At 37.3% G+C, this 23,662-nt stretch overlaps 1 protein-coding gene and 1 long non-coding RNA gene across 4 annotated transcripts; one reads left to right on the top strand and one right to left on the bottom strand.

Moving 5' to 3' along the window:
- Window positions 1-3,698: 3,698 nt before the first annotated feature.
- LOC124390322 lies at window positions 3,699-10,635 on the bottom strand. 3 transcript variants are annotated; one of them, XR_006926721.1, is made up of 5 exons: window positions 9,863-10,635; window positions 9,118-9,321; window positions 6,000-6,087; window positions 5,716-5,788; window positions 3,699-4,585 (listed from the first exon to the last, which is right to left on the bottom strand). It is a non-coding gene; the product is annotated as an uncharacterized LOC124390322 (long non-coding RNA). The 3 variants fall into 3 exon arrangements; XR_006926719.1 differs by lacking the exon at window positions 3,699-4,585 and having other exon boundaries at window positions 5,608-5,788; XR_006926720.1 differs by lacking the exon at window positions 3,699-4,585 and having other exon boundaries at window positions 5,608-5,788; window positions 9,118-9,318.
- A 240-nt stretch (window positions 10,636-10,875) lies between these two features.
- otx2b (orthodenticle homeobox 2b) lies at window positions 10,876-16,224 on the top strand. The gene is made up of 4 exons (XM_046855040.1): window positions 10,876-11,100; window positions 13,252-13,450; window positions 14,141-14,292; window positions 14,598-16,224. Exons 2-4 carry the CDS (start codon window positions 13,354-13,356, stop codon window positions 15,216-15,218), a joined length of 870 nt encoding a protein of 289 aa, XP_046710996.1. The 5' UTR covers window positions 10,876-11,100; window positions 13,252-13,353; the 3' UTR covers window positions 15,219-16,224.
- The last annotated feature ends 7,438 nt before the right edge of the window (window positions 16,225-23,662 follow it).

Raw genomic sequence — 23,662 nt, 5'->3', positions numbered from 1 at the left:
GAGACAGGGGGTGAGAGGTTGGTTAGAAATGCGTTGCTTGTAAGAGTATTTACCAGCTCAGCAGTATAGGGCATATGGTAGATACAATGCACGGTGGTGTGTTGCTTTTGTTCTATTGATTGTGTGGATTGTACACATCCAAAAAAGAGCAATGTATGTATGTACAAATTTTAAATTAAAAATTGAAGTTCTACTTAAACACCAACACTTTTTCTCCATTTCTACCATGGAATTTAAGTAATTAAATCAGCAGACCTCTCCTGGACAGAAGATATTGGCATGCAGTGTTTGAATGGATGAGTTGCTATCAACAGAACTTTGCTGTTCTCTATCAGACATAAAGTCAGTGCTTGTTTAAGTCTGTAGATGTGGAAAAGCATTAGTAGCTTGTAACTAAAAACTTACTCCAAGTAAACTTACTTACTCAGCACCTTTGGCTTACTCTGGCAAAAGACTTTAGTAGTGTTTCTGTGCCCATGAGTACTAAGTCCCCAGGGTGTTTTTGTTTAAATCCCTCTTCTCCTCCTTTATTCCCTCCCCTCTCGTCAACACACTGCTGTTTGGAAGTCCATCCCCAGGCATGGGGTCTGCCACCCCCTCACACCCCCCACCCAGGGGGTCTCACAAACAAATGCCCCCATGCTATAAGCATTCAGAACAGCGCTGATTCTATAACAGACACAGGAGGTTAACGATGTGCCTGTAAAAAACATGACACACGCCACCTCTGTATTCTTTATCTGTAGCCACCACACATTATGTAGTATTCATTTAAACTCCTTTGTCTTTGTGTGGAAACAGGTGAGAATTTGTAACGTATGATTGAAGGAAATAAAAATACCAAAAATGCTAATGTACTTTGATAGATTTTGTTGAAAAATATTAAATACCTAAGACTCGATCCATGTATCCACAAACCATAGTTGGTAATATTGCTGTCCTAGTATAAACACAGAGACAGTGAGAAAGAATACTCTTATGTTTAGTTATCTTTAGTTAACATTGGAAAAGACAAGACCTAATTAACTCCTCTTTTGGACTTACACATGATCATTTTAACCGCACTCACATGTGATGTACATTTCAATAACCTTTGTAAATCTTCCATTAAAGCAATTAAACTCCATCTTTAACCTCACCAGTGCAAAATCTGATGGTTTTACAAGATATTTTTCGGCACTTGATGGCAGTAAATCTAATTGTTCATTGCCTTTTTGTTATAGCATTGAACAGAGGCCCTCATATGCTCTTCATGTGACCCCCTATGATATTCCCACCCAAACTCTCAAGCTTTGGCAAAACTCCTGCTCACATAATACCGAATCATGAGGGCCTGCTACTGTTGCTATGGGGATATGGAATGCTAGTCCAGATCCTTGGAGAAAATACACAGCATAGGATTCGAAGATTAGGAAGTGGATCAGTTGAAGTATGTGTAGTTGATTCAATAGAAAAAACAATTGCATTTGCAGTTTTTATTTCAAAATAAAGAATGAACATAAACCAAAAAGGGGGGTCTTACAAAGGGGGTCTTACAAAAGCGAAAATGTTGTGGTTTTTCCCAGACAAATTCTTTGAGGCAAGGGTAGGTACCGTTTTGATGATATCATAGTGACAACCATAACTGTCACACGGTTAACATTTAATGAAATGTGACATCCCAAAGTAATCACTCACTCACACTGCAGAGGTTGTTGTGGTGGGGCAGATCGATTAGGGAAAGCTTTTTTCCTGCCGTTTGGGTCTGAGCCATTGCTTGGCAAGCATACATTACGAGGCTCCAGTTGGTCCATTGGGGGCTGGCTGAATGATGGGGAGAGGAGTGGACACGGCCAGTCTGGCCTTGATGAGGAGGGGGGGATCTGGTGGGAATGACGGAGGGTTGCTGGACTTGCGCCCAGAGTGGTGACTGCCTGTCTGTCCAGCCTGTCCCTCTAGGCTTTTACCCCTGAGTGGGCATTTCAAAGGAATATGCCTGGCCTCTCACTTTCAGTCGCACATTTGTCCTAACTTACACTCTCTGACTGATTCATTCACATTCTCTTTATTTGCTATACATTCTTTAATTTATTATCAACGCATTCCTTGTCTGCCATCAGTCAGGCATGTTACACACATTCCATATTGTCACTCCATGTTGCACCTTGCTCATCTTCTCCTATGCACTGTCACCCTTTTTGCCCAATTCATCAGACTTAGACTCTGATCAAACCCACTGTGGCGTGAGAGATCAAGAGCGGGAGGGTGAGACACAAAGTGAAAAATAGAGTATAGAGGGGAGGGAGTTGTAGCGCTACACTGGACCCATCTGCCCGATGTCTTCCCCTGCTGCGGAGCATGATGTTGCACCATGACTCGATGGGCTCCACTGTGGTGCAGCCCATTATGCTGCTGCTTTATTGAACTGGGCCCCATAAGCTCTACAGCTAGAACCATAATGCCCCCAATGTGACTGAGCCACACTTCTTCTCTCAGCAGTTTCAAATTTATTTCCTTTTATAATACACAATGTACATGTTAACATACCAGAGTGCACTGAGCTAGATAAGGAGCTATTTGAACATTGCAACATTTATTTAGGATCTGATAACATTTGACACATTCTCAAAAGCATAACAAATACAGTGTTTCATTACACCATTTCTGCTGATCTATCTATCTATCTATCTATCTATCTATCTATCTATCTATCTATCTATCTATCTATCTATCTATCTATCTATCTATCTATCTATCTATTTTATCTATTTATCTGTCTACCTTACCATGGTACCAACATTTACCATCAATTAAAAAAGCACCATAGATAACACAGTTCTTACATTAACCAAACACAAACATGAATAGAGGGATTTTATAATATTATACAACGTGTATAGTATCCTATATAGTTTTCCATCTGGAATTTTATATAAATAAACAAATAATATATGCCGTAGTATCATATATATTCAAATTAATTTTCTCCAATTTGCAAATTGCACTCAGGTAAAAGTAAAGCATTGAAATATTTGACTACTCTATCCAAACACTGTCAGCTCCTGAACCACATATCTTCCACTCTCACCATCAGCTATTAACATAGAGTAACTCCCCCATCTTTTCCTCGTTTTCCGCCTGACATTTTCCTGGCAGTTGGTCTGCTCAAATTCCTGCATCCCCATCGCCAGCCGTGAGGCGCTGGACACTCAGGACTTGCAGTCTTCCCACCCCCAACATAAACACACATACGCACACACACAGGCACACACACACACACACACACACACACACACACAGGCACACACACACACACACACACACACACACACACACACACACAGCCCCATCTTAGTCTGCAACTCCATCAGGTTTAGCATTCCTTTCAGTTGTGCTTGGCTTCTCTAGGTAACCAGGGGAATAATAATGTGGTTATCAGTGATGTTGGTCAGTATATAAAAGCAGTGATGTCAATTATAAAAAAAAAAGGTTGTTGTTTTTTATTTTATTTTTTATGTATTATAACTGTACAATTTGACCATTCAAAATATATAGACTTTTAGTCATATATTAATGTACGTATATATATATATATATATATATATATATATATATATATATATATATATATATATATATATATATATATTTTTTAGTTAGTAAAAACATTTTTAAATGTCTATTTTACAATTTAGAAATAGACATAAACATTTCCTAAATAGAAAAGATGTGTTTGGATAAATAAAAAAGTCTGATTCAATTGTATTCCAGTTTTAGGTTTAGGAAACACTGAGATAAAGGCAAAATTTTCAATGTTTTTTTAATGCATTTAAAAGTTTTGGTGCAATTTGAGAAACCAACTGCATATAGAAAAGTTTTGTAAAGACTTCAAAACTATTTATTTTATTATAAAGTGTTGTGGATGTTAATTTAAATTTAAAATAATGTTTATTGACAATTAAGTTTGACAGAATTATTTCAGGTAAATAAGATAACTTGTTTAAACATTCTCATCTCTCCTCTGTCATTAACCTGCAAATACTCAGTCTCGGACTCCCTGTTGGCAAACAATACTCTGTGTGTGTGTGTTTGTGTAAATGTTTGTGTGTGTGTGTGTGTGTGTGTGTGTATGTGTGTGTGTGTGTGTGTGTGTGTGTGTGTGTGTGTGTAGACTCCACAGTGTCTGCTTATCTTGGCCCATTCCCCTCCAGAGGAGAGAAAGAGATGGAGAGATCACACTGATGAGAACCTGGGTGTCATTTTTATCATAGCTGGACAGCTCACCAAGCTTCAGGAGCCAGTTTGACGCCTCCTTACGAACACACACACACACACACACACACACACACACACACACACACATGCACACATGCACACAGAGACACACACCACAGATTGTCTTGTGTTTACAGTCCTAATTGGAGGGGAGGGTTCCAGTTGACGGACAAGCTCTCAGAGAGTCCCAACTGCTAAGAACGGCTGGCAGCCTGAGGCTGGGAAAGTGCTGGACTGTAGGCTGGGAACATAGCGAACATGGCACGAACACGGTGGGAACGTAATGGAAATATCCAACTGTCACAAGTCCTGACAGACAGCATCCACCAGGCTGAAAGAGATAATAAAGAAAAAGTGGCAATGATGGAATCAGTGCAGATGTGAGAGTAAAAGGGTAGGGGTAGGGTGTTGATGTACGTGAGATGGGTGTGTTTGCTTGTGTGTTTGTTCTCACACGTGTAAACAGGCACTATGTAGTTGTAAGTGGGGGTATATTTTGGAGACTAATCGAGGGTTTTTGAGTGAGAGTGCCAGAGTGTCACTCAAAACAACGTGGGGTTTGGACTGGGCACAAACAAGGAATGCTCAACCCACATGGGGGCTCGTCCTCAGCTCGCATGCTTTTCAAACTGTATGGAGGGTTAATTATATCACATAATTAAAGCATGATGGTGTAGCTGTGTTGGTTGGTGTACATGTGGGGTTTGTGTGTGTGTGTGTGTGTGTGTGTGTGTGTGTGTGTGTGTGTGTGTGTGTGTGTGTGTGTCTGTGTCTGTGTGTTTGTGTGTGTTTGTGTGTGTGTGTCAGAGAGTTCAAAATGTACTCCGTTAATAGATGAAAATTTATCTTGTTAACTGGCTACATCTTTAAACAGTGTTTAAATACATAAATAGCTTACATATACTTTAGAAATATACAGCTTTATGACCTATTATTAGTCTTACTAATAGTGTTTTGAGCAGTGATAATATAAATAAATTTCTAAATAGAAAGCTTATTCTAGTAATTTGTCACATGATCCGGAAGAAAAGAAAATTTAAGTAAAATAAGAAATTCATGACTCCGCTAGTCAAAAGTCAAAAGAATAACCATGCAAAGGTTTAAAAAAAAAAATATATATATATATATATATATATATATATATATATATATATATATATATATATATATAAAAACGTTATTTTTATTTTCTTTTATTAAAAAAATCTATTTTGGTGCAACAATATTTATAACATGCTGATTTTTGCACTTGTAAAAAGTCACATATATTGTATCCAGACACCTCTACATCTAAGGGCAAATCAGAATACAAGAAAAGAAACTAAGGACCACAAACATGAATAGCCATTTCTGGTGCACATTTGGTGAATTTATTATGGGGATTTCACACAAAATTTCACAATGTAACATTAAACGTGATATTCTGGTCTTGCACACTACAATTCAAATCCAGGGGTTTACCAAATATGCCTGAACAAATCCAGCCCTCTGAGCTCCTGTGCCTTTGAACTTCAGGAGAAGGGTGAGCTCCACACTGCAGGGCAGGTTTGAGAACACATACACACCAAAGCAGAGAGAATGTTCAACAGTAAACATTATTATTATTAATAATTTCAAATATTTATATTTAATTACACACACACACACACACACACACACACACATATATATATATATATATATATATATATATATATATATATATATATATATATATATATATATATAATTATTATTATTATTACCTGTGTATCTGTACTTTATTTCCTCAGACTGCTGAAATAAAGTGTGAAAGTGTGTTTTAATTGGATCCATTTTTTTGTCACTTGGCTCCTATACAAATAACAGACAAACAATTAGTCTGTTGTTGTTATTAATAACTGCTGCATATGAACGACAGGGAGAAAATGCAGCTTCCACAACCCTCATTACAATTACTTTACTCACACCTTTTGTATTGTATTGAACAAAATGTGAACTAGCGAAATTGTATATTATAGAGGCCATGTTCAGAATTTTAATGTTAAGTGTTTCTTTTTTTTTGTCTGTGGGTCAAAAATGTAGGTTTTATAAATATTGTCATTAAACACAATTATGCACTTTAATTTATCTTCAATTTATTATATTTAACCTGAAGATTAAACAAATTTCAAATAGTTATCCAATTTTATAATTGGGTCTTTGTTAGGTCTTAATATGATGCAGATCTGCGGAGTTAATCGACATGATCACATAGATTATCTTTGATGTTGCTTTAAAATATAAAGATAATCTTTCAAAAAAATACATGAATAAATAAGTAAATATTTCCAGTGCTACAGATTTACAATTATACCCAGATATTATCAATTCACTAAGGAACAAATCAAATAAAAAATAATTACATTTTAAGCCATTAGTATAACAGTACATTTTTTAACTAAATGCTTTCTTTTGAATAGCTATTAAACTTATATCCTAACATTTACAGCAAATATATACATGAGAAAAGAGCTAAAAAAAAATCTATCTATCTCTCTATCTCTCTCTCTCTCTCTCTCTCTCTCTCTCTCTCTCTCTCTCTCTCTCTCTCTCTCTCTCTCTCTCTCTCTCTCTCTCTCTCTCTCTCTCTCTCTCTTCAAATACCTTAGCCAGTGTGAATGATCTCTTTCTACATTTTGCTCCGTCAACCTCCGATCTTCCATCACTGATTTTCTCAGACCGTGGAGCATCTCATTTAACTCCATTTTAAGTTGTTCAACACTGGGTACACGTGGCACAGGGGAAATTAGGAATGTCAATAAGGATCAAACAGGCTCTTTTATTCACACTAATTACTCAGTGCAAATACACCTTCACGTTCAAGTGCTTTGCTCATTAATGCAGTCTCTCTCTCTCTTCTGTGTCATATGAACTTGTCACAATAATGAAACATCAGCGTTACATTCAGGGAAACACATCACCAGAGTAGTCTTCGACTCTATTACAGCAGTGTAATTAGTGTCTGGAAAATTCAATATTATTGTCCCAGAGCTCATTATTTTTACAACATTTCATGTAACTGTGTAGGTGTTAATGTTTTAGCAAGCAGACTAGCCTTCTGAAGGTTACAGTGATGTGAAAAGAAACCAGAAGCCAGTGTTTAAATTCCGATCAATCAGGAATCAAACTTGATTCCATCACTTTGTCTTTGTTTTTTCTTTTAGTCTTTTAGTTGTCAACAGCTGTCTCTATTAGCAGCTACACTAAATCCACTGCTGGAGAGCACATCATATTCTGCCTTCATAAAACGCCTATATCAGCCTATATTATGACCAATTAATTGGTGATTATTTTTTGTCTCCTAAAGAATTTTATACTGAAGGTATAATATATTCATAATATAGCCTAATAATCACCTTTTATTTCAGTGCAGAACATCTCAAACTAGCTAGGAGTAAAGTCGGGTATATCAAAAGCTTCCATTACAGGCCTCCTGCTCCGTTCAGCTCTTTCTCTGAATATTCCTTGCTCAGATTGTTATATAGTCTATAAGACTATGTAACGTACAACAAACATGTAAACTCAATAGACCTGTATAGTCCTCCTCATTAATACAGAAAATAGGCATTTGGGGGGGACTCTTTTTCAAACTTTTGCACCTGCACTCTGTATATGTGTGTGTGTGTGTGTGTGTGTGTGTGTGTGTGTGTGTGTGTGTGTGTTTGAGAGAGAGAGAGAGAGAGAGAGAGAGAGAGAGAGAGAGAGAGAGAGAGAGAGATTAAAAGCTTTAGAGGTGTCAGTGTCTCTAATGATCTCAGATTGGTACCCTACTATCATACAATTCCGCATGGATTAATAGATGGGCGTGTTTAGGACAACCCAGGGGGTTCTCTTTCTCTCTCTCTCTCTCTCTCTCTCTCTCTCTCTCTCTCTTTGTGAAATTTTATTGAAATATTTCAATTTCAATAGGAGGCAATACACAGATCGATTAAAATTGTGAGTTTGTCCTATAAATTGCAGATAATAATAATAATAATAATAATAATAATAATAATAATTATAATTATAATTATAATGATAATAATAATAATAATTACTATAATAATAATAGTTATTATTATTAATATTATTACTATAATAAAATAATAATAATAATAATAATAATAATAATAATAATAATAATAATAATAATAATAATAATAATGAGTTTGATTAGAATCACAGTCAAAATAAAATGAGTAGTAGTAGTAGTAGTACTGTATATATAGTATTAGTATTACTATTTATTTAGGCTTTTAACAAACCCCAAAAATAATTGTGTAAATAAAAATAATTAAATTCACTAAAATGTTCATCAAAACCCAAAGTGATCATAAAAAAGAAAGTAAGTTCTGTATTATTTATGTCGCTCGTAGCAGTTTCTCTTTTTTACTTAAATAAATCCTTCAAGGATCCAAAAATCCCCTCCGGACTGCGGGCGTTTGAGCGCTTGATAAATAATTGAACGGTTTTAAAGAGCGACGCTGGCGACTGGTTTCTCTACTGGAATCAGTCACACACAAAAGACCTGCACTAAGTAATATTACAAAACATAAACATTTTTTTTTATTATTAGTCTATTATATTATGCATCTTATTTTGGTAAACTGTGTTTTCAATGTTTTATATTTATTCCTTGCATAATAATTGGAGTATAATAATATATATTATGCAGTTCGTTTTATTATTAGATGTGAGTTTGTCTGAAGCTTTAGAAATACGCCAGCATAATAATAAAACCACAGATATAAAAAGCACAGCCTTTCCTGAATACTTCCACAATGAGAGAGAGAGAGAGAGAGAGAGAGAGAGAGAGAGAGAGAGAGAGAGAGAAGAAGAACGTCGGGAAAAGGTTTTTCTCACTTTCCGAAGATTTTCGGATGTCCTTTTCCTGTTAAGATTTTCGGATTAAATATCAGAAGGTTCTTTGGATGACAGTCTGAAGCTCTGAAATCATGATCATTTCTCTTCTATGCATTGGCCAGCAGGTGCAGTGAATTGGTCCGTCCGCTCGTCAAAAAATCACTCAAAACTTTTTCTCAAAAAGTTTCACTCCAACTACATCTGCTGAGGAAATAAAAAGCAAGAGAAAGATAATCCTATTAATCAGCATGTGCATGGTTATTCTCAGATGTACATCATCGCTAGGCGTGTTTCCGTTCAGAGCGATGCTTTCTGCAGTGCTTTCTGTGCGCGTGAAATGCGAATATGTGAAATATGAAAGCAATATCTAAAAGTGCAGGTGTTAAATTAAACATATAATAATAATAATAATAATAATAATAATAATAATAATAATAATAATAATAATAATTTTAGAACTTGACATTAATAAAAAGAAAAACTATAATAACAAATACACAAATATATATTTTGTAATTGGTAAGTTCTTTATTATCATTATTGATAATACAATTATTTACAGTATGAATTTACAGAGAAATTTGCATTATTCAATCTTATACCCCTTTATTATAATTACCATAATTGGTATACCAATAAAGGAGCAATACACACACACAAGTAATATTTCAGTTTATTACAGCCTCATGACAATAAATAAAGAACACTCCTGAAATAGAAACTCTTGAGCTCAGTGAAGCCTCACCTGTGTGCAGATGATCCTTGGTCAGATCCTCTGTTTTTTTAGTACTTCTTTCAAATATACAAGCTAACTGTTTCTAACAGTTCTTTCAATAATTTCCCTTACTGTATCAATAATCTATTTATTTTCTGCCTTCCAAAAAGATCTCCTCGAAAGCTCACTGCGCTTTTTTTCTTACTTTAGAAAAGTGTTACATATACCCCTGTTGTGCATCCCTGCCTACTGCTTTAAGGCTTATCCAGCATGGCCTCAGTCCAGTAGCAGTCCATCTCCAGTCATCTGCTGTTACATTTCGATGTATCAAAACGAGCGCTTGCACTGGGACGAGAGGATCGTTTTAGGCAATTAAACCTCCTTAAATTCCTCTGGCTGAGCTACACAATGCAGAAGAAGTGCTCATAAGCGTCTGTTTGCCTTTTTCTCCCTTTCAACGTACCACAACGTCTTTAGACGCTCTCGGGGATAATAAGGGGCTGAGTCTGCTACATCCCTCTCTCCCTCTCTCCCTCTCTCTCTCTCTCTCTCTCTCTCCCACTCTCTTTCTCTCAGGATTGATAATTATCCCTGAGATTAAGAGTACACGCTTAGTCGTCACCTTTTGCTACGCCCGTGAGCGAGATTCCCGCAAGATTCAGCGCAAATTCAAACACTGACACTGACATGTAATGAACACATATACACATAAAACGCACGTCATGCGTCTCATATAAACGAGGAATCTTCCAAGTACATGGCAGGCACATGAAACTTGGGAAGTCGGGAAAGGTTGGATATGGGCTGTTAAGAGGGAAAGCTGCGCAAATTTGGACTCTCGAATGCGGTCCGGTTAGGATGCGCTTTGATTGGCTGAGGAGTTTGCGCGTCAAAAAAAAGGAGCCTGCGCCGTTTGTTTCGCTGCCAAAGGCCCGGTGAGGGGAACCGCGTCCAGCCCGCGAGTCCCGGAGCCGCGTCTCCATTGGCCAGCGCGCTGTACAAATCACACACGAGCAAGTCCGCCTGAAGCCCGGCCAATTATAACCGTACGCACTTTAATCTCCCTAAACGATTTCGTCTGCTGTCCGTTTAAGTGGAGCAGCTGAAGCTTTTAACTTCCCATGCTTCTACTTTTATACTTTACGCGTTGGGTTCGAATGCAACTATTTCACCATACATATTAAGGTAACAGTCGGATGTAGCCTGCAGGTTTTTTTTGGACCTATTTTACACTTTGCAGATAACATCAAGCAGCAAGAAAGCTTGCAGTAAGTAGCAGATCTTTTTTATTTCAGTTTTTTATATTAGTTATGCATTGCCAAGATTTCGAGGCTGTTCTTTTTCCTCTTCTACTTCTTCTTCTTCTTCTTCATATTATTATTATTATTATTATTATTATTATTATTATTATTATTATTATTATTGCTGTTGTTGTTGTGCGTGTTTTTCCTACAACCCTGTTTATTTGCCAATGGTTTGAGCCGGCTCTGAAAACTTCAGGGGTCCGATTGTTGTTGGGTTTTTTTTTTATCAGAAGCCTATCTTCATTTTTAATCGCTGGGCTTCAGATCGCCTGTCATACTTTGCTATCAGAACGGGTTTCCACGTTAGGTCCAGTCCACGTGTATAAATGCGTTCTCTTGGCTGCTTAAGGCTCAGGGTGAACACAGGCGACATGAAGACAAAGGGCAAGAATTACACAGGCGTGAAAGACGCGGAGCTGCGTCAAAGCGAACCGCTTTCCATGCTCACGGTTTGGATCACGACGGGAACTTTCCGCGCTCTGCTCCCTTCACAGCTCTTATTCATCCCCGTTATATAAAGTGTTTTCATTTTTGTGTCGCATAGACTACAGTGCAGGAGTCTTACTTACTGCCAGGACAGGCCTATCCTAAAATCCGTGAAATCCAGGTGCTGTTCTGAAAAAGTATCATGTGTAAATAATATGAATTAAGTAGCTGACTTTTTAAATTAATTATTTATGTGGTCGAATATTGGTTATGCATGAAATATGGAATAACGCTGTTTTGTGCGTTTGTGTTTGTATGGGAGAGAGAGAGAGAGAGAGAGAGAGAGAGAGAGAGAGAGAGAGATTTGTCGTCGTGCACTAAATCAATGGGGCCAAATGTTCAGCTGCAGGTTCGAAGATTCAGCGTCCAGTAATTATAGAGAGCGCGTGCCGTCCGGATTATCTCGTTAATTTATCAACACAAAACATTTATCATAATGATTTTTTTTTCTATGAGGTAATTACTATCGAGCGACTGTGCAACTGGTAGACGAGGCGAGTGACAGATTGAGCAAGAAAACCGTTGGATTAAAAAAAAAAACTCAAACTCCTCGATAAGTTAGAAAGCTCTGTAGACACGGGGCCCCAGTTTACATTTGCCAGAATTGCAGTTGCTCATTTGACACATTTTTACACATAGATTGACATGTTGTACTGCAGAAATTCGTAAAGTAAAGTAGGGAAAAAGGAAAATCATTTCAGAGCTTTGGTTTTTCGTGAATGAGTCTATCTGAAACAACTCATTCCTTAAGTGCTCTATTAAAATTAATAAACATTTGTCTTTTAGAGCATTCTTGAGAACATCTGATTTCTACGCCTAGTTTTACACCCTTTGATGTCCTTTATTGCTTATAATAGCAAGATGTCTGGCTTCTTCACCTTCTAACCCCAAAGCACTCCAAATAATCTCAAACCTTGAATCCAATTAGAGAGGCATTGAACTGGGTGTTGGTTGTGCATGAATTCTACAACCGATTCATTACCTACTGTTGCCTAACTCTATAGTGTAAATAGTCGTATTTCTCTTTGCAGGAAGAGTATTGGGAGCATTAAAACACCTCATTATGAATGCATTCACTAATTTAATGGCTGAGCCTGGAACGATGAGGTTCTCCTCATTGTTACTTGTGTTTCTCGCCAGTAGGGCTTTTGTTATCGGCCTTATTTATCGGACCAACAGCGGCCTTTGTTGCCACAAATGGTCTCCAATCAATTCCCTTATGCAGAAGACAATTAACCTGGTTCCTATGCAAATCGACATTCTTGCCGCATGTACATTAGCAAGACTATGATTTGTGCATTGCGGGGACTTGTTGCAATTAGATGTTAGTATGGGGGGGATAGTCGGGGAGAGGCTAGGTAAGGGGGCAGGGATGGTGGGGTGGGTTGGGACGTGTGTGTGTGTGTGTGTGGGGGCTGGGGGTTTGGTAGATGAGCCTTGCTCACTTCACGAGGACAGCTGGAGCTCTGCAGCGGCTTTAAGAGCGCAGCTGCGGCGTTTGCGCGCTTTATTCTGTTATTCTCTGACTGCAGTCGAAGCGCAGAGTTCATCCACTAAACTCCAATCGGCATACCGGCGCTGTATCTGTGTGTGATCACAGTCTATCCCTTTCTGTGATTTTGGATCAAGGTTTGGCAAACACCTCCACTGGAGCTTCGGACTGAAAGAGGTGCGAGAGAAGAAGCGTTCTCCATTATTTGCTCCAAACTGACCTACGCGACCAACTTTAGCATGATGTCTTATCTCAAGCAACCGCCTTACCCGGTTAACGGGCTCAGTTTAACCACCTCCGGTATGGATCTGCTGCATCCTTCTGTGGGATATCCAGGTTAGTCACACAGTGTTACTGCCTTTGCCATGTCACACAAAAATCTCACTGCTTGTCTAACTGCCCAAAAGTTTATTTGCCTGATTGCAGGACTAAATACTGTGTTTCTACCTCATACACTGTCAAGTTTTTATTTCATTATAGGCTACATTATACAATTTACTGAGTTATATGGGCCGCTTTCTACAACATCCTTATAATTAACGTAGAGAGTTTAGTTTTTAAAAAGCTTATTAGATTGGACGATATCGTAAAGGCCTACTTTAGCTGACCAATTAAAAAGCGTGTGTAAATTGCAAATCTAAACATTTTTTCGTTATGAAGATCAATTACATTTTATGAGAATGACTAAAAAAATATTAAATATTAAAAATAAGAAAATTGAATGAGATCTAAGAGGTTTAGCTGGCAAAGTTAATAATGCAATTATTTTAAGTACACACACACATATCACAGTGTGTGATATATATGGCTAAATTGATATAAAATGAAAAATATTATGGATATACTGGATCAAAATTCAATTACCCGCTGCTTAATTAAGTCAGTAAAACCTCGTGAAAACTTGGTAGAAAGTGCATGTTTTGTATGATCTATAAGCTACAACTCTAGGCCTGCTTTGTTGCTGGCAAAAAGTGTTTGTTGGCGTGATTTCAACATTGCGGACATTTTGTGTTTTATTGGAAACAGCTACTCCTCGAAAGCAGCGTCGGGAGAGAACGACGTTCACACGGGCTCAGCTCGACGTGCTCGAGGCGCTGTTCGCTAAGACGCGCTACCCGGACATCTTCATGCGGGAGGAGGTGGCCCTGAAAATCAACCTGCCCGAGTCCCGTGTACAAGTCAGTAAAGTGTTTATCAATACAAAAATATTGATCGTGTTTTATATTACATTTAAATATGTTCAAGCAAATAAATTGATTAAAGCGCACCATTAAATCATTATATTCTTTAGTGTTTCCTGGTTTTAATCTGTGTAAATATATATGCAAAATATATTTTATGAAGATTTTTTGTGTTTTAAAACGTAAATAATATAGCCAATATTTGCAGTGTGTTAATGTACATTTAAAAAATAAATAAATGTATTTGTTGCCATTATGGAAGCTGTCTATGTTTCTAATGGTGATTTGTGCATTTTTGACAGGTTTGGTTCAAAAATCGGCGCGCCAAATGCCGACAGCAGCAACAGCAGCAGCAGAATGGAGGACAGAACAAAGTGCGTCCGGCCAAGAAGAAGAGCTCCCCGGCGCGGGAGGCGAGCTCCGAGAGCGGCGCTAGCGGCCAGTTCACGCCGCCCTCTAGTACCTCAGTGCCGGCTATATCCAGCACGGCGGCGCCCGTCTCCATTTGGAGCCCGGCGTCGATCTCGCCGCTGTCGGAAGTGCTCTCCACCTCGTCGTCGTCGTCTTGCATGCAGCGCTCGTACCCGATGACCTACACACAGGCGTCCGGTTACGGTCAAGGCTACGCGGGCTCAGCGTCCTACTTCGGCGGTATGGAGTGCGGTTCCTATCTGGCGCCCATGCACCACCAGCTGTCGGCGCCTGCAGCCTCGGCTCTCAGTCCCATGAGCACCAGCGCCGTCACCAGCCACCTGAACCAACCGTCCGCTCAGGGCTACGGCGCCTCGGGCCTCAGCTTCAACTCCACCGCGGCGGACTGCCTGGACTACAAAGATCAAACATCCTCTTGGAAGCTCAACTTCAACGCTGACTGCTTGGATTACAAAGATCAGACTTCCTCCTGGAAGTTTCAGGTGTTGTGAGAGAGAGAGAGAGAGAGAGAGTGAAGCAAGCGAGTTTCTTGAAAAAAATAAAAAGTAAACCCCTGAAAGACTAGACAAGACACACTGCATATCTGCCATCTTTCAAAAATCTAACAAATACTTTTGGAGAGGTGGATGAGTTGCGCTGTACCTGCCTCCAGTTAGCCACTCCTGTTTCTGTGTAACAAGGTCAATTATATGAATGGTTGCTGAATGGTACACGAGATATAAGACCACAAGCTGTAATTTAAGGAAAAAAAGAATCCAAGTGAACTTATAAGAAGCTAGATCACAGCCATGGAACAAATCCTAACCCATGTAAAGAGGAGATGAAATACACTACATGTTGAAATGTTGATCTGGAATGGCCAGGCTTCTCCATCCAAAACCTCTTACAGCACGCTGACTTCTGTCCATGTTGGCAAAACGAGAGACACTTCCTTTAGGACAATGTGAGCAGGAGAGAGAACGAGTGTTTGCGTGTGTGTGTGTGTGTGTGTGTGTGTGTGTGTGTGTGTGCGCTGAACGCCCCCAGGGCGACCTGGATGCACTACTTTATTTAAGAAAAAGTGTTTATAAGGAATCAATATGTAGTTTTTAAGAGACAATCAATGTGTGTCTTATATAAATGGTACATGTGTTTTTTTTTTAATCTGTGCTAGCCTTCGAAACTGTGATCTGTTGTAACTGTATGCAATTTGTGAGCTCCCTCGCAACCGCAAAAAAATCTCGGCTGTGATTTTAATAGATTCTTCATCTTCCTTTAAAGGTAAAAAAAAGAGAAATTATATTAGTCACATATGAATTTAATTTGAGCTAACCATTAAAGATGACAAATCTGCTAAATTTGTTGAACGCCCAAAAGTGAGTATTCCCTTCCACTCATTTTTTTTTTGGTCTTTAGTGACCCACCGTCGAGGATTTCCAACGCGGATCTTAAACCTGTCTGGAGTAGTAATGTGGTTCCACCCTTGCTGAGAACATTAATAAACGATTTCACATTTGACTCGATATGAAAAGTCATTTTATTTGAAGGTTGAAGAGTGTGTAAAATAAATGAGTAAAAGTGCGCGCGCGTGCGTGTGTGTGTGTGTGTGTGTGTGTGTGTGCGTGCGTGTGTGCGTGTGGATGTGTGTGTGGATGTGTGTTGGGTGTGATTAGAAGGGAAAGTTACCATTCTTTTTATGCAATGTCCACACAATACACTGTAGACAAATTTTGATTATGGAAACATTAATAATTGTTTATTTCTTGTTTATTTCTACATTAAAAAAAAAAAACAAACGTCGCAATAACCTAGTTTTAATCAGTCCCTTTAGGCTTAAATAAATCAAATTATTAATTACAAAATGTATTTATTCAGCTGTTCGTAAAAAATAACTCTTTATTTCGTCCTGGAAAAAGGTCAGCTTGTGGCATTTTTTTTTTTTTGCGTTCATTTGTTAACCTCGCCTATCCTCATAACCATATTATTATAATTAATTTAAATAATTAAAAACGAATGACTAGTCTTGTAATCGTTTTTAAATGATAGGTGTAAACAATTTTAATAAATAGTTATCGATTTATAAACATTATTACAACCATACAGACCTTCTTATACCATTCATGGTGTAATGGGCTTCTAATGGGGTTTTTCAATTAAACGTATCTCTCCACTAGCCAAGTGTACTCATACTTGAATTGTTTTGCATTGTGAAGCCGTCTGGTTTCCGGTCCTTCCGCTTTAAGAGCCGTGGCTCCGGGAATGGGCGTCTTGGGAAAGTGGCTCTAATCCGTGCCTCAAAGAGCCGCTAATCCCGCTATTTCTGCGCCGGGTTTTCTGCAGGGCAGAGGGCACAGCGGGTACACTCAGACCTGCAACAGTCGAGTTTACAGACGAACTAATTCTACACATTTATTTATTTATTTTTTGTAATTTCCAAATGTGCCGTGTAATTTACCCTTTTAATTTGATCACTGAAGGGTTATACTAAAATATAGTTGAGATGTATGACACAGATTGAGATGTAAAAAAATTAACAGTAATGTCATAAAAAATGTGCATTTAATGTTAATGTAATTTTTTAAAATGAATTTACATTGGTTATCCTCATGTCGTTTTATAGCATATTTATTCGTATATCTTACTATTATTTATTATAACCTATGCATTTCCTTTTATTTCCTCCCATTCCCTTATTTCATCTTTTTCTTTTGTTTTAATCAAAACGCGATTTGCAGAGAGGTGCTGGAACAAAGACTCCCCGGAGTACTGAGCTGCTCAATAGGAAAGGGTCAGAAGCAGAATGGTTGAAGAGAGCTATGGAGTACTATAGAGAATAGAAAAGACCAGTGGTCGAATGCTTTCTAAACTAGACTGGAAAGCAAAGTGAGAGGGGCAGTGAAATGACTGCGACGTGCTCTGCGCCAATAAATGTGAGCAGCTGAACATTCAATTAGCCTGCTTGACATTGCCAATAATCTCCCTTTCATTTAAGTCTTTACTATAGACACGGTCATTAAAAAGCATGACTTGGAATAATCCAAACGTTAAGATGTTGCCCAAAGCGAATCGTTATTTTTCCCATTTCTCTGAAAGAATGGAAAAGGGAATGGATGTCCATTAGTGAATATTCCAGTAACGAGAAATGGAGTTCTCTTAAATCCACGAAGTTCAAATGTATTTGCTTTACGTCAAAATAGGCAAGTCCATATTCTCCAAACGACCATGAACTCACAGATCACCTACCCAAGGGAAATTGTAAATGTCCTTCATACCCTGAAAGTGATTCCACAAGAAAGAAAGAAAGTTGGATTGCAAAATGTACTGCGGACGTTTAAGAAGGAAAATTAAATAATGCATACGAGAACAATGACAAGCCCAAAATGCGCATATTAATTAATAAACCCCCTCAGGTTCATCCATGTGGGACAAATCATTTGAGTTCTGTACTGATAATAAAAAGGGATTTCTTTTTGTACATAAGGATAAAGAACTAACCTCACTATTAAAATTACAAATAAATTGCGTTTGATTTTAGCAAAAAACATTTTTTTTTCCCATTTTCTCAAAACATTTTTATTTTGAAAACATTTATATACCATTAAAATTATTATAATCACAATCTACTAACACCTGCAGCTCCAAATGACGTGCACACAAATTAGATTTTTTCAGAGGAAATATTTCTCATTTACACCTTATATAAAGAAAGCCTACACATTCGCACTAAAATTATAATTACTGTAAAACCAAAAATGATATGTAAATCAAGATCTTTATTAAATCCCGGCAAATTTATTCAATGAAATATATTCTCATTTACTTTCTCTAAAATATTCTTAATATTTGTAGTGATCCAGTTATTTTTTAAATCTAATTCAGTAATGTGATATAACAATTATATTGCTAAAGAGAACGAATCTGGTGTGCATGAGTAACTAGGTGGTGGATATCTCGTTATAATTCTTCTTTTTAAGCTCATTATTCTGTATGTAGGTCAGTTGTGACAGTTGCTGCTGTTGTATATAAGTGACAGACGTGTGTCAGTTGTAGCAACTGTTAATTCATTTCTATGGGACAGTTAACTGAAAACACACCAACACAATAAAGGAGGTAATGTGTTATTAATACAAGTCGTTTTTTTGTGTGTATCGAGTTATAGAGTTCCGTGCCCTTGATGTCATACTCTGCGACTTACAGTCTACTGATTGAAAGAAATTTTAATGAACACAAAAATTCAGTTTCTATTAATCCGATTGTGTGGATGTGATTTTTGAACTTGAGAACAAGAACGTCTTTCAGCGTGACATATAGGAATACTCATTTACTGCCATACACAATACAGTGAGTCCAGGGGTTTTAACTTTGAAATTGTTGCTGTTTTAAGAGTGCAGAAGTCACCCATGGATCAGACACGGCCCAAACCTAGGGGCCTCCGGTCCCGCAGAGAGCGTCTTTCTTTTTTAATTAAGGACAACGCGGCCCTAGAGGAACATGTGGGGCTCTGCTCTAATCCGCACCCCACGTTGGTTACTGTGTTGGACTAAACAACGGCCCTCTGTTCTTTCAGCACTCACCGATCAGCCAACTTTTTGGCCAAGTCCTAGCAAGCGACAACGCACGTGTATGAAACGCACTTTGGACTAGTCACGTGGTACCGACTGCCTACAGTAGAAGGGACATTATGAGTTATTGGAGGTATCAGCTTGAACGCTCACCAGTCCACACATACATTACACACACAGAGAATATAGACTTAAATGTATAGGACATCAGGCTTTATAGAATGCATGCTTATTATTTTTGTGATATTGCCAATTTCCAAGCCGTCCTATCGTTCTAAGGTAGAAATATCACAACAGGAATTAAAAAAAAAAACATTGCCCACAGTTTTTGTTAAATACTAATAATTAAAAAATGCATCGTTTGTTTGGGCAGATGGTTATTAAAACAGTACCCTATATGGACTTACCCTTTACCTTATATGTACCATATATGGACTGTATATGGAAAAAAAAGCAGAATATTATTATTATTACTATTATTATTATTATTATTATTATTATTATTATTATTATTATTATTATTATTATGTTTCAATATTAAAATACTACACTCATGAGTCTTGAGTAGTTTTAACCAATTCCTGCTTGCAGCTGGTGGAACCAGTATATTTTGTAAAGTAATACAAATGTACAGGTACATTTTTAAAAATATAAAAACAAAAATATATATATTTATCTATATTTCTGATCAACTGCAGTAAGCATCCACCCAATGCTTCATGAAGTCCATTAAACAGTTACACAACTAACAGCAACAATTTTCTTCAAAAGAACATCAGAGGAATATCCACATAAAGAAATAAATGTTCTTCCAGGTATGGATTTTTCATGTGCCTACCTGAAAACAAACGAGATGACAGTACAATACACTTTAAATTTTAGTAAATGAACGTTGGCTCCTCACTTTTTTTTATAACCAAAAGGTTACCTCCTGTAAGATTTTCCTCAAGTAATGTTATATGTATTTTCAGCATTGAGTCTGAGTAGATGTTGCAGCTTTTCCACTCTGGGTACTTCAGGGACTTGTCATCAGCCCAATTAGGAAGGTGCCCAAGAGGAGGCCTTACCCATCATTTACCTGTCTAACAACCTCTCTCACACTCTTAATCTCCTGCAAATAATGCACTTGTGAGAAAATGTAACAGAGACTGGAAAATAATTAGGTAAAAACATGGCCCTGGTGTATGGCTTTGAGATTTAACCTGTAGGTTTATAAACCTGAATATTAGTTTAAATTAATAGAGATTTGTCTTTTTGGCATCTGATTTTTGACTTATAACAATATGTTTGTTACTTCCCCCGATTTCTCACATAAAATCTAGCATTTGACAGATCCCAATTCAGTCTAGCCCACATCTACTTTATAGACGAGCTTATAAGCACACCTAAGCATTTTTTTGTTTATAGGTGCTGTAAAAAATAACAAATCAATGTTTATGTTGCTTAGTGAGGGAAATCATATTTTATGATTGCCACAGCCAGGGCATGATAACAAGCAAACAAAAAGTCACGCAAAAGGAAAAGTGAGCATTATATTAAAATTACAAATTTGATCTAAGTAATGAGTATGTAATTTTCTAAGCTCTTCAGGGGAATAATGGGATGATGTTTTAGGAAAAATGAGAGGAAGATGTAATAGGCTTTATTTGGGTCATGTAGGCTATTTAATTACCTTACAGTAGAAATATGTACTCATACAAATTCGTTTTTTTACTATTACAATTCGCTTTTTCGATCTTTTCACTGATTTCATCATTTTTTTACTGTCACTGTCATTGATTTTTACAAATGCACTAAAATGTAATTTGTTTGTCATATCATGTATGGTACTAACAAAAATTAAATACAAATAGAATTAGAGATTATGGGAAAAAAATACATATGTTTTTGTGGCACTTATTTGCATTAGAAAAATCCTGGTACTTTACAGGCTGTACATTCAATGCAACTCTGACCAGCACACAGCGTTTACTGAAGATGAGTGAACAACCATTGATCACATTGTAAAATGTAAAATTATATTCCATATCCCCACAAATCCACATTATATTCCCTGTCCTCACATCTCAGGTTCCATCCTGACAGTGTAATTAGTCCACAGGCTCCTAATTGTTTGGGGATAAAGCAATGACCTGCTCAAGGGAAAAGTTAATCCTAATCAAAGACATCTGAGCACTTGATCATGTAGGTGAGAGCTGTGTAACTATTACTGAGCTCAGAGTCACTCTGGTCTGCCTTAGGTATTACTAATTGTTCTAAATCTAAATAATTATATATAATCTGCATTATTTATCCAAATTATTTTTATAATCACAAAATGAGACAATAATAGCTGTATTTACCAGTGTTCATTTAACAATTAGGTTAAAATATGAAATATACTACTAGCATTGATTTAATGTATCAATGAATTTATTAATGTGCATTTTTTGTTTGTTGACCCGAAGAATCCACAATGAATGGAGCCAAGCACAATAAGCTAATCACTGTGTTTACAAGCTGGGCAACTTCCAAGAAGTCAGCATTGTTCTATGTATATTATTTGATAGATAAAACTATTTCTTATCAGCAGTACATTATATTTCTGTCAAATCAACTTCATTTACTCACATTTTCCATCATGTGCTTATTTAAAAGGAGTCACATTAGAGACAAAACAAGTATCTAGAGACCCTGATTCATTTGAGTAAATTTGGCCCATCTCCTGGCCCACATGTTAATTGTAGACTGGCGTTGGGACAGCGTGTGCCACACCAGCCGTTTGGCCACTTGTTATTATGTCACCCAGACAAAAGGGCTATTTACTGAAAGTTGCACAGCCCCAGGGTATGCAGTGAATGTAGGTTGGGAGCAGGTGGGGGCATTATGGAGCAACTCTGGCAGAGTATAGTATAGTAAACTGGCACCAGATGAGTGTTGCACATTGCATTATGATATTTAAACTTTCTACCATGTTATTAATGTTTCCTTATTGTAGAAGTTGCAAATGAGGGTTTTTGTGATTAGAACTCAAATGAAAAAATAAGTCATGCCATTCATTATTATTTTGTTTTTCAGACAAAATGAGGATGGGTTCCCCTTTTGAGTCTGGTTCCTCTCAAGGTTTCTTCCTCATTACATCTAAGGGAGTTTTTCCTTGCCACAGTCACCATGGCTTGCTCATCAGGGATAAATATACACCGTTCACCTTGACTGTTGATTTCTGTAAAGCTGCTATGAGACAATGTCTGTTGTGAAAAGCACTATAGAAATAAACTTCACTTACTCACTCTTTTCACTGGCTTGCTCCAATCCCGTGGCTTAATAGCATAAATTACATCTAATATTCTCGTTATAACAAAACAGCTCTCAAATTTATAATTATATGCAACCAACTAATTTCAAATAGAGTAGAACCCATTTCTTGAAGCATGGGATTTACTTTTCTTAATCAGTGACAATGATGTTGGGGATAGATATCAGTGAGACTATGGTTATAATGCCTATTGTCATACTAGTTATGTAAATAATTAAAGCATATACATTTTCATATTTAAGCTAGTTTTAACTATACTTATTTAAAATCCAGTAACAGTTCTGGAAAATAATGTTCAGAATTCACAACATTGTATGACTATCTATTAATGCACAGCTTGCATGAAAATGCCTTATTTAACTCAGTACTCAGTGTCATGGTGTATATTGTGCAAATGTCATTGACCCCATTGGTCAAGGTCAAATAACCCTCAGAACCGCTAGCATTTTTGTATGCAGCCACAGGCTTCTTGTCTGGGCAGATAGACATTTGGGTTCTTTTGTTTAGGGCTTAGAGATTTTGTTTGACACTGTAGGGATGGGGAAGCACTGGTCTAGTGTAAATATAGCCAAATAGAGTTGATCTCTCTTTTTTGTTTCCTCTGCGGTCACTGTGCAGTTTCATTGACTTCTCAGTCCCAGAGGGAGTCCAGAGAATCAGCAGAGGTCATACCAGAGTCTCTATGGGGAGTGACGGCTTTAACCTCTCATTCCCCTTTAAAATGACTTAAAGCTGTCTCAAGCTACATCACACTGCAAATGGCACCTGAACATTCTGGGCGCATGTGTAAAAAAGCATCAGCACCTGTTAAAGTCTGCATTGACTGGTTGATAAAGGTTTTATATATTATATAGTTATATACATTTCTATAGAATTGTTCTAATTGCACATGCATTTAAGACAAACACATCATATTTATGCAAAATAATTGCATGTATATTTAAAATTCAGTGAGGATTCTGGACTGCATTAAATTAATATGCTCATGTTTATTGCTCCCTTTGTCAAGACTGTGTCATGATGGTGACCCAAAAATACCCTTTTGTTATGCATTTGTTGGTCAACCTAGTTTTTCTCTCTTCATATACTTCAACCTGCC

This window comes from Silurus meridionalis, chromosome 8 (genome assembly GCF_014805685.1).
Source record: "Silurus meridionalis isolate SWU-2019-XX chromosome 8, ASM1480568v1, whole genome shotgun sequence".
Taxonomy (NCBI): domain Eukaryota; kingdom Metazoa; phylum Chordata; class Actinopteri; order Siluriformes; family Siluridae; genus Silurus; species Silurus meridionalis.
This window is presented reverse-complemented; position numbering and strand designations above follow the sequence as displayed.